General features: G+C 43.1%; 1 protein-coding gene across 1 annotated transcript; it reads right to left on the bottom strand.

The window, feature by feature from the left end:
- Nucleotides 1–1158: 1158 nt before the first annotated feature.
- LOC130196354 (tumor necrosis factor receptor superfamily member 10B-like) lies at nt 1159–10566 on the bottom strand. Its single transcript, XM_056418390.1, has 10 exons — nt 10461–10566; nt 7276–7390; nt 7040–7168; nt 6787–6898; nt 6500–6597; nt 6272–6364; nt 4661–4701; nt 4215–4463; nt 3112–3148; nt 1159–2920 (listed from the first exon to the last, which is right to left on the bottom strand). Exons 1-10 carry the CDS (start codon nt 10482–10484, stop codon nt 2631–2633), a joined length of 1188 nt encoding a protein of 395 aa, XP_056274365.1. The 5' UTR covers nt 10485–10566; the 3' UTR covers nt 1159–2630.
- Nucleotides 10567–10808: the final 242 nt, after the last annotated feature.

Genomic DNA, 10808 nt, shown 5'->3' with positions numbered 1-10808 from the left:
GGATTCAGCACGATTTAAACATTTTTATGAATCATCTTAGTGGGGCTGAGGATCGGCGGTTTGATCACCGGTCCATGTCGATGTGTCCTTGGGCAAGACACTTAACCCCAAATTGCTCCCAAAAGCTGAGCCCACCAATGTGGTTAGTCCTGATGGGCACCGTATGAATGGGTGAATAAAGACATGGAGCGTTAAAGAGCTTTGAGTGGTCGGAGAACTAGAAAGGAGCTGTGCAAGTACAAGTCTATTTACCATCTTAATTATATTGAGGCTCAAAGTTATGCATAATTGAGAGCTTGGCCTTTTGTGTGTGACAGGTCTTTTGCTGTCTCGGGTGGCTACCCCCCCGACCCCCAAGATAGAAATGTTGACATGTGACACCAGGGAAAGCACACATGTATAAACACAGATTATACTGCAGCGCTACACTGGATTATGCTCGATTTAACGTCATAGCAGGATAAACACAGGGCGATAAATAACTTTAATTATGGCAACAATCCATTCAATGTCACCAGCCAGAGGGCCCGGCTATGATGCCTCACCAGGACACTCAGAACAGCCATAGTTGAAGGAATACATTTCTTGTAATGACAGGTCACAGCATCTTCCATGAATAAGGTTACATTTAGTTTTCTCTCCGTTTCACAACTGCTTGATTTATGTGGAATTACTTCAAAGATTAGCTTCAAATCTGCCGACAGATTACACCGCATGTTTTTGGAAACATACAAACTTAAAGTTTGTCTGTGTATGTCTGAAGTATATGTGTGGTTAAATTCTTTTTTAAAAGAAAATATATGCTCATTTTCATTTGGGGTTTCTACTTACATGTTTCATGCTTTAACGTGAAAACTATCATTATAATACCGTCTGTCCTGGTCTGAAATGCTCCACTGTATTAGCTCCTGCCTCTCGATTCCAACGTCCAATCAGACGGAGAGTTCCGGCCTCTCCCACTGTCACATGGTTACTTGTTTTAGGGCCCTCTCGCAGGCAATCGAACCCCTGAAGCACACTTTAGGAGAGTCCCTATTTCTGCAGATGGGGAAATCACCCACAATTCAGAGGTTTGTGACTTTAAAAACACAGAGAAACCCACATTAGAAAAACTAACAATTGAGAAAGAAGGCAATGAAATGAATGAACACCGATACATAGAGTCAGGTAGGTCTTTATTCACTGTTACAATCATTAAAAGCAAGAGCATCATGTGCAGACATCAGTTTACCGTCAGCACCATATGTAGCAAAGAAGTGCATGTGCTAATGTTAGCTACACAGGTATTGAGGAACAAACTACACTTAAAAAAAAGAAAGATTATATCTCCTTAGAACTTCAGGTATTGAGCATCTCTATTACACAGCGGCTCACCACAATTCACAATAATCAGACCCTGGTGGGAGCTGGCCGATGCTACTCATGCTGCGATTGGCTGGAATTAGCGAAGGGTCAATTCCCCACAAAACCAAACCACTTCCACCATGTTGGAAGAATATGACAACAAAAAGTTCAGCCAAAATGGAAAAAAAGGAGAATGACGAAGTGTTCATTATTATCTAAACACATTCAAACTGTTCAACTTTTCCCATTTTGTAAAGTGATAAAGTTGTAATAAAAATAAAAAAACACAATGATGTAAATATAACCTGAGTGAGAGGGAACATGTAACATTGTGACTAACTTCTCTATAAAATGGCAGACGAGGAACTTTGGAAAGGCACTTTTTTTTGGCAGTGTGTCACAACCCCCCCCCCCCCGTAGAACCTTGTGGTTGTTGACCTTTTTGAAGTCAATGTTGTGATCAGAACTAAGGCAGAAGCGTAACCCTAGATAATCATAGTCAGATCAATATTGATCAGGTGCTTCGAGCAAGTAAACCAAGTCAAACTAAATCTTGACCAACACTTTCAATCAACATACACAATAGATAGGCTGTAAAGCCATTATCCACCTTCAGAACTTGAGTTATTTCATTGATCTTTAGGCTTTTTGTTCATAGCCGCTTGAATACAGCGGCCATTAACGACATTCATTCCTGAGGACAGAGTTATTTTTTTTAGTGAATAAATAAAACATCTTAAAAAAGGAACAAAATCATAAATAAGGTCTGATGGACTATTTGAAACATCAGACCAGTATTAAGATCTGGGCTCAATAGAGCTCGTGTCTGAATTAGACTGCAAACACTATTTTTGTCACCAAAGACTGGCTTATAAATAAACTTCAGTCAGTCAGCCTCATTTAGACGCTGTGGTTTCGGAGTGTGGAAGGTGCACCAGGAGAATCAGACAGGGTTCGACTGAAGAGCCTGTGTACTTCCACAGCAGAGCTCTACACGGCAACATGGGCCAAGTGAAGTTTGGGACTTCAGCTATGGAATGTGCAAGTGTACGAGCAAACTGTTGGTTGAATAGGTGGACTACTCACCAAAAGAACACTGAGTTGGGAACGCAGTGCGATCGGTTAAGGATGCACAAGGTTTCTCCCACAAGCAGCGGATGCCACTGAGGGTCACGGTGGTGAGACGCAGTTTGGGCAACAGTCACATACGACGCTGCACCAGCCATTGTGGCATGGCGCAGTGGCCGTCAGCAACGTGCTTTCTGAGGGTTTCCCCCCCCTTCTCGTTAACACTCAACGTAGTAATGACGATCAGCGAGGGCTTTCTCCTTCACGGCCTCCGCGGTTCGCCTCTGGTTCAAATCGAGCAGTGCACTCAGCAGGTCGTTCAGGGTGGCCTCCCGGCCCACTCTCTCCACCCAAATTGTAAGCAAATCATGGATCTTGTCTTCATAGAGGAGGTGATCTTTGCTTTTGATCACGTTGTCGGCGATCCCGAGGTGACGGAAGAATCTGTTCTGCTGGTTCAAGTCTATTTCCTCAAAATACTCAAAGCATTTCCTCAGAGACTCTTCACCTGCAAGCAAAGATAGAATACCTTCATTGAAAGCGCCTCCGTCAGCTGTGTAGTCCCCCGGTGGAGCAAGTTCTTTTATTATGAACTTTAGTATAGACTTTTACACAAGTACGTACACCTGAATAAGTGTACCAGTGGAGTAATTAAAGGTCTTAAGTTTGAGAGAAGGAATGAAAAGAAGAGAACGTTACCATTCACAGCAACAAGTGTGGGGAAGGCCACATCCTCCTAGATGACAAAAGAGAAACAATAATGAATATTCCATTCCGTTATCCACACCACTTATCCTCATTTGGGTCGCGGGGCTCTGGAGCCGATCCCAGCTGACATTGGGCGAAAGCAGTGTACACCCTGGACCGGTCGCCAGTCCATCCATTAATGAATATAAAAGTCTGAAATTCTTCATGAGTCAGTCATGAATTGTAATTGGAATGCAGTGAATTCTCTTATTCAGTTACCTTGCATGTCTGGAAAAAAATATCCCATGCTCACTTGCTTGAATTGGAAATAATTGTGTTGATCAAATATGTATTGAGAAATGCAAAGATGCGTTTCAGGTTGGAGTGGAAAGAAATGAAAGCCAATAAATGAGTTAATCTTTAACCGGTGCAACGAGGATCGTGACTCATGTGGAAAAACTCTGAACACGACAATGACAGTTACCTGCAACTGTGTCACAACAGGGGTGGGCGATGAAGGAAATAAATCAGCAGCAAGTCACAACTCCAAACACCACAGGGAAAATGTTGTCATTTAAATTAATCTTAAGTGCTCACTAAAACCAACAATAATCAAAATGATGAAAACAAGCTCTCCTGAAGGTTTCTTCCCTTTTTTCCCCACGATAGTTTTTTTTCAATTCTTGGAGAGTTTTCCCTGATCTGATGTGAGGTCCTGGGACAGGGATGTCTATGTGTACAGATTGTAAAGGACTTTGAGGCAAATTTGTGATATTGGGCGATACAAAATAAACTGAGGTGAATGAAAGCTGCTGCATTCCCTCGACTGACCATCACAGGGCGACTCCTCTGGTTGTGTTGAGGTCTATGAGAAAAGAACTCTACGTCTCTACATCACTCCTCCACATTCAGAATATGGCCACTTCCGTTCATCGGTTGCAAAAGTGAAATACAAACGTATAAAGCATGTTCACAAAAAAAAGAGAAAAGGAGACAGCCATGAAAAATTGTAATACAACACACTTGTGTATCCATCCATACATTACTTGGCATAAGTTGCTCACGAGAAACAAAGGAGGAAGGAGACAGAGGTGGAAATGAGTTGTCGCTCTCACCCTCCTGCCGGGCTGCACGGGGGCCGTGGGGACGGCTCGGGGGGGAGGTGCGGGGAAGGCGGAGGAGGGGAAGCCGGTTAGGCTGTGCTGGGAGTTACTGGCGGAGCTGCTGAGGCTCTCGTGCAGCGCTTTGCACTCGTCCAGCGCGCCGGCCGAGGATTTGGCTCTCACCAGTAGCCAGGGCGCATTCAAACAGCTCAGCCTCTGCGTCTCCGCGCCGCTCCGGTCATCGGTGGGACAGGGGTCATGCTGGGGAGGGAGAGGAACATGCTTAAAAGAAGAAAGGCTCCTTTGTAAACACTTTTTACAAAGTAAATTAGGTACGGGTTGCTGTATTAATCTTCACTCTTAATAAAAATCAACCCAGGGCATCTGAGGACAATACTGCTCCGCGCTGGTTTTTAATTACTTCTACAGTATATGTGAACATATTTTAAGTGACTCACCTTCCCAGCTTCCCGCCTGTCGGGGGAACTTCTCCGAGTGTCTGAAGGGAGGATGTGGGGAGAGGATTATGACGCTTTCCAAAAGCCATCAAGCAGTTATTTGATGGCACCTACGTGCGACTTCAATTTGTTGTGATGGATAGATCAACACTGAATCACAAAAAGGGCATAAAACGCCTCTGGCGGCTCCGGAACCTGAACCCACACCAATCTTTGCTGGATTGGGTGGATTTTACCAACAGCATGGCAAACGTTGGAGACTGGGAGTAGTCCAGTTTAGCGCTTGGTCCAGATGATGACGACACATGGAGGTCATTAGTATTATGATAATGTAGGCCAGGCTGTTGTTCTGTACTGTGCTGCTGTGTATCCTCACACCCAGGTGTGACGTTGATGGTTGTTTGCGGACCAGTTCAGCAGGTTTCTGCGCTCTTACTGCTTTGACACTTAGGTTGTAATGGTTTATTTTGATTCTGCACAGAGGAAGAGGAAGTCTTATTCTGTAAATTAATACATATAGAAAGATATTATAAATAGGAAACACTAATATTATGACTGTATTATGAAGCATAAGGGAAATACACTGGTTTCTGTATTGACTATGTAATGATAAAATGTAAAGAGGAAGAGTTAATGTTTATATGTATGCTGATGAGCTTTAACTGTTTGTTAAACTACTTGCCATTAAATATTGTTAAACTGAATCCATCGTATCCTGATTTCCATCGAGCGCGAGACGTCCAGTACCATAATTCTTATTAACACACTTATGGCGCACAGCCAGAGTGTGTCAAATACACAGATGCTGCAGTGACATCACTTCTCATGCGAACCAACCAGTACGCAACGCGTAACCACGGCGCTGACTCGCCCACAGTTCTTCACAGCATGGCGGCTTATCCTAGCTTTCTGATTGGTTACAGGGTACGTCAATCTAGCTCTATGCCCCAATACTTGCTGGGCTGCAAGGAAGCTATGGAGTATGGCAAAAAGTGTCTGGAATAAATGCTCCGGACTAAAAGAAAGAAATCAAAGAAAAAATACAAGCTGGCAGCGAGACTAGTTTATCAACACAATATAATTAGCAAATATCTTGATGAAGATGAATTCATTTTTGAAGTAGTTCTGTGACTCCAAATATATAATAATTGCCTGCTCACCTTTCCTAACCCATTGTGGAAGCAATTTGATATATATATATATATACACACACACAATTTAGATAACATGTATAAGCGGATGTCTCAGTGTATGCCATTGTCTCAAAGACGGCTCTTCATTTCCTACTCTAATGGAAATTAAATGGTTTCTTTAGCATTAGACGGACAAGCAATTCCGTGGTGCACCAAACTTCAGCTGTCAGAAATTAAAATGGGTCCCGTTATACTCCATGCTGTAATTTCCTTTGGTCAGTCTTAATTTCCTGAAACCACCCGTTGACGCCGTCATTGTTCCATTCTGTTCAAGCTGATCGCGGCTGTGCAGGAATACAACTAGAGCCTATTCTTCTCAACCAAATAAACATGGTAAAACATATCTTTGTATTTAATCTAATATTTGCACATTATGTTTGTTCTTCCATTTTTGAGAAATCTTTTAATTTGTACATACCGGTTGCCCTTCGATATCTCCACACAGCAAATATTAGTATCCCGCCAATTACCAGAACAGCGACCAGGACTCCAGGAATCAGCCAGACAATTGCTGATGATATTTTTTTTAAAGCACAATTGTAGACCATTAGCACCTTATTATGTGAAGCTTAGTTTCTTTTCTGGTGTTGCAGCTTCACATACTGAATATATTTCAGGTGGCATTCGCGCCCGCCGAGTCGTGTACCTGAGGCTGAGGCAGAGCCAGCGGTGGGCTGCGTTTTCTTGCATTCCGTGTTGGTGGTGGAGGTGCAGTTCCTCACGAGCTCTTCATCCGTCTTACACCTAGTTTGGAGGGAAGCAACAACAAAAAGAGGAATTCAAAAGATGAAGGAATTCAAAATGAAAGGGTCTCTAATTGAGAAAGGCACAACATAATAAAAAAGAAAGAAAAGAAAAAAGGATCGATCTTCCATCACGCACCTTAAATTAACCGGGGCTTGTTAATGAGGCGTGTTCTAGGTATCGACTCACCTTGAGCACTTGCTGCACACCTCGCATGCTTGTTCAGGGGCACAGAACCGTCCCGGTTTGCACCGACATTCAGCATCCTGAGTGTGAGTACAAGGACTTGCGATTTCCTGATCTGAGAAGCGACGCAAAAAAATAGCTTGTTAAGTTGCCGTTTAGGCCCAAAGCACTTTGAAAAGGTTGAATATTGATTTTTCTTTTCTATCTCCCCACAGTCATTCCAAATCGATGGTTTAAAGCAGTGGAGGAGAACTACCTGAGTGACACTGCGTGCACTTGAAGCAGTACTTATGGTCGTTGGCGTGCTCTGTAAATGTCCCATCGTCGCATTCCTCACACTTCCCCTGCTCTCCTTCTCTAGTGCAGGTTGATGTCATACGTGTACCTAACACACACACACCAAAATATCTTTATACACCTACACAACACCTTTTTGATAACCAATCAAGATTGAACTGCAGTGATGGATGTGTGAATAGAACTGTGTCTTACCAGCTCGACATTTTAAACAGCAGACGTTGCCGCTCGCATACTCCAGGTCTTCCCTGCAGCCGAGGCCGGGCTGTGGAAAAGCATCCGTGAGGCACCGGCTCAATAACGCAAGAACCTTCGGGAGGGAAAAAGGACGAGTCAACATGTATACATGTACGATATGTTTTACGACAGGGATGTCGTACGTGTACACAGGCACGTGCACAGACATTTTGGGGGGCAGGTGCTCAAACCCAAAAAAAGGGCACCCAATGCTAAAAAAAAATTCTGATGATGCAATACATCCTCGACCTGCGTTTCCTCTGGCAGCATCAGACCACTAGCTTACATTTTCTTTATGAATAAAGATGAATTATTATATAGCAACAACAGTACAAGCGTTCTGATTGGCTAATGGGTCGTCATGCCAGCCACATATTGCCCTCCTCGCTGGTCTGATACAGATCCGTATTGCCCTCTGACGTCATTTTCAAAATGAGCGATATTGATAGATATCAACAGCCAAGAGCAGTGGTCCTCAAACTAAGGCCCGCGGGCCGGATACGGCCCGCCTCCACATTTGGCCCGGACCTCTGAACAAGAGAGGCCTTATGATTTTTTGTTCAGTCTGGCCACGCAAATCCTAGACTAGCCCCTGTTGAATAGAACGGAATAAGAATTCTCTCTCTCTTTTCTCTCTCTCCTCTCCTCTCTCTTCTCTCTCCCTTTCTCTCTCTTCTTTCTCTTCTCTCTCTCCCTCTCTCTATTCTCTAAACATAACTAACGTCAGTAAACAGCTGGACGAGGCTTTGAAATCACAGAGTTTAAAAAATGCTGCCGGTCAGAGAAGGAGGTGCACCCGTTTGGTGGCGCGAGGAGACCTGCGCGGAGGAGGAAGTGGAGGAGGGAGGAGCGCGGCGGGGGGAGGGAGAGGGGGGGGCTCGTGAGCGCCGCGGAGCGGATCGGGGCGAACTTCTCACAAGAACTCAAATAAATGCCCCGTCGGATGATAAAACACATTTGGGGGGGACTTGATGACAGAGTAACTTTTATTCTTAAATACGGATGAATACAAAAAATGTTTCTCCAGCAAAAAGGGCACTTTTCTCATCCAGGGCAAAGGGGCTGGTGCTTGAGCACCACTAGGGCTCTATCTGTGCACGTGCCTGCGTGTACAGATTGTATAGCCCTCTGAGGCAAATTTGTAATTTGTGATTTTGGGCTATACGAAATAAACTGAATTAAATTGATTGACTCATCGCCGGCACACAACAGTAAGTGATAAGAGATTTAAATATGTCATCATCTCTGTCGTATCGTAAACTAAAAATATCTTTAGAGTTTTGCTCAGATATCCGATATGTTTTAGAGACGGCCATAACCATTTTATGACCACGTTATTTGAAGCAATTCTACATTTTTCTCCCGACTGTTTCAGTCACACTGTGGATTTCACAGTCTAGTCCTGTGACGACAGTCTGGAGGGCTTTACGCATCAGCTCTGCTCTCAGGAAGTGGCTTGTTTAAAAAGGAATACTCATCAAAAGTTAGAATGCTCAAAGCACAAAATATGAGTCATTGTCTCATGGAGATGATGAAACTCCTATGACTGTAGCCGGCCAATCAAATGCACCTGGCTTCAGACAGGATGGGAAAAGGGAGTTCCCATTCAGCTTAATGTTTAACGTGCTTCAACATCTTTTGAGATTAAAACACACGCCGAATAAATGCCATACAATATTGTGAAGATCAACCAAAATGATGTAATGTGAATGTGATCCGATAACGTTTTTACAATTGACAAGACAAACACTTCTCAGCTGAAAACAAGCATCATGTCCAAATATAGTCAACACCTGGCCAGGTGGAAAAAAAGAACCAAACAATAATGGGTGTGGTTTATGTCCACACCCATTATTTCCCAGTTATTCAACTAATAAAAATCACGTGCCATGCCATGACGTGCCGTGCCCCACCTCCTCCCCTCACAATTACATTTAAATTAGATTAAAACATATTCAACAATTGAAAGAATTTATCGTCCATAAAACCAAAACAATGAATACAGAATAATACAAATCAAACAAACCTCCATTCAAAACAATTGAATGCGACAGTAACCTAAGAAAATAAGACAACGTTAATCTGAAGTAGACATGCTATTTATCGGCGTGCCTATATAATCTAATCAAAAAAAGACATTTAAACTTTCACTTCCGGTCGTGGAGCAGGTTATGCCACCAAGCAATCCGGATATAAAAGCTAAAATATCACGTAAATAAAAGCCACATGGTGGATTACTGTCTCGCCAAATTGAAGAACGATTACTATACAATGCATAGACTATAGTTTACCCTGGAATTTAGAAGATATACATGTGGAAATATCGAGGAGAGATTCACATTCACACATTCTTAAGCGGAGATTGGGGGCAACGCGTCAGGAAGACGTCCAATCAACTACAGGTATAATTTATTTTGTTTTCATTCTACATTTTTTATTATTAATGTGCACTCGACGATGGTCACTTTACACTTGTTTGGTCGTGTTGGAGGGAAATGAGCGCGTTACTCTCTGGAGGCGACGAGGAATTTCTCACTTGGACTCGGACGGACCGAGACACTTTTAACGGAGACCTGTGACATTCCGCGAGGACACAATTGGTAGCGAGACACACACGTATTCTCCCAAAACGAGAGGTTAATTCGGTATTCTAATGCGACAGAAAAAAACCTTTAACCGGTGTTACGGTTTAACAGGCGACCCTGTTAACTGGCGACTTTTCACGGAGCTGTGCCCTCGTGAATGTTGCTTGGTTTAATTTTGTAATGAAGTGTCAACCCCTCTCATATATTTAATATATAGAATACAAATGAAACAATTTGATGTTAACGAGGGCAGCTACGTGTTATCTTCCTCTTTTCAACAGCTGTCTGTAACTACGACAAAGTTAACACGGTCGCTTCGTAAACCGTAACACCGCCACGCGGGACTTTACTTCCCAAACAAACACCAGCTGAGAGTTGGCATATAAAAAAATAACGACTCTACGGAAACTTTTCCGACTTGCGTGTCACTCTCAGGAAGTGTTGTACGCTAATGTTTTTGTCGGAGCGAAGCAGACATTGTATCTATTACTTTTTAAAACTTTTTAATTTTGTATTAATTCAATGTCATCAAAAGCAAAACATTTACAGGACACTTACCAAGAAGAGTGGGCGCTTGGTCATGCTTAGTAGTTATCCTCACACGGACATTGAGTCGAAATAAACTTGTGGGCAGGACGAAATGTGCTGCCGTGTCCCAGAATGGAGCGCAGGTGTGAGAGTGAGACTCCTTGGAGGTAATGGCGGTGACGTAATCGACTGGGCGGGGCCGACGGATAACATCCCAGAGCCACGATCTGACCCGCGACCATGGAGCCAAGTGTACACACAATCATTCTCTGGAATGAGTTACAAAAGAATCTAATCAATCATAATAATAACGTAATAATAGTACAATAAATCAAACATATTGCAACACTGCAACTGCTTCTGAGGTGGCTTCTGTTG

This window comes from Pseudoliparis swirei, chromosome 7 (assembly GCF_029220125.1).
Source record: "Pseudoliparis swirei isolate HS2019 ecotype Mariana Trench chromosome 7, NWPU_hadal_v1, whole genome shotgun sequence".
NCBI lineage: Eukaryota > Metazoa > Chordata > Actinopteri > Perciformes > Liparidae > Pseudoliparis > Pseudoliparis swirei.
The sequence above is the reverse complement of the archived record's forward strand: the minus strand, read 5'-3'. Positions and strand labels throughout refer to the sequence as shown.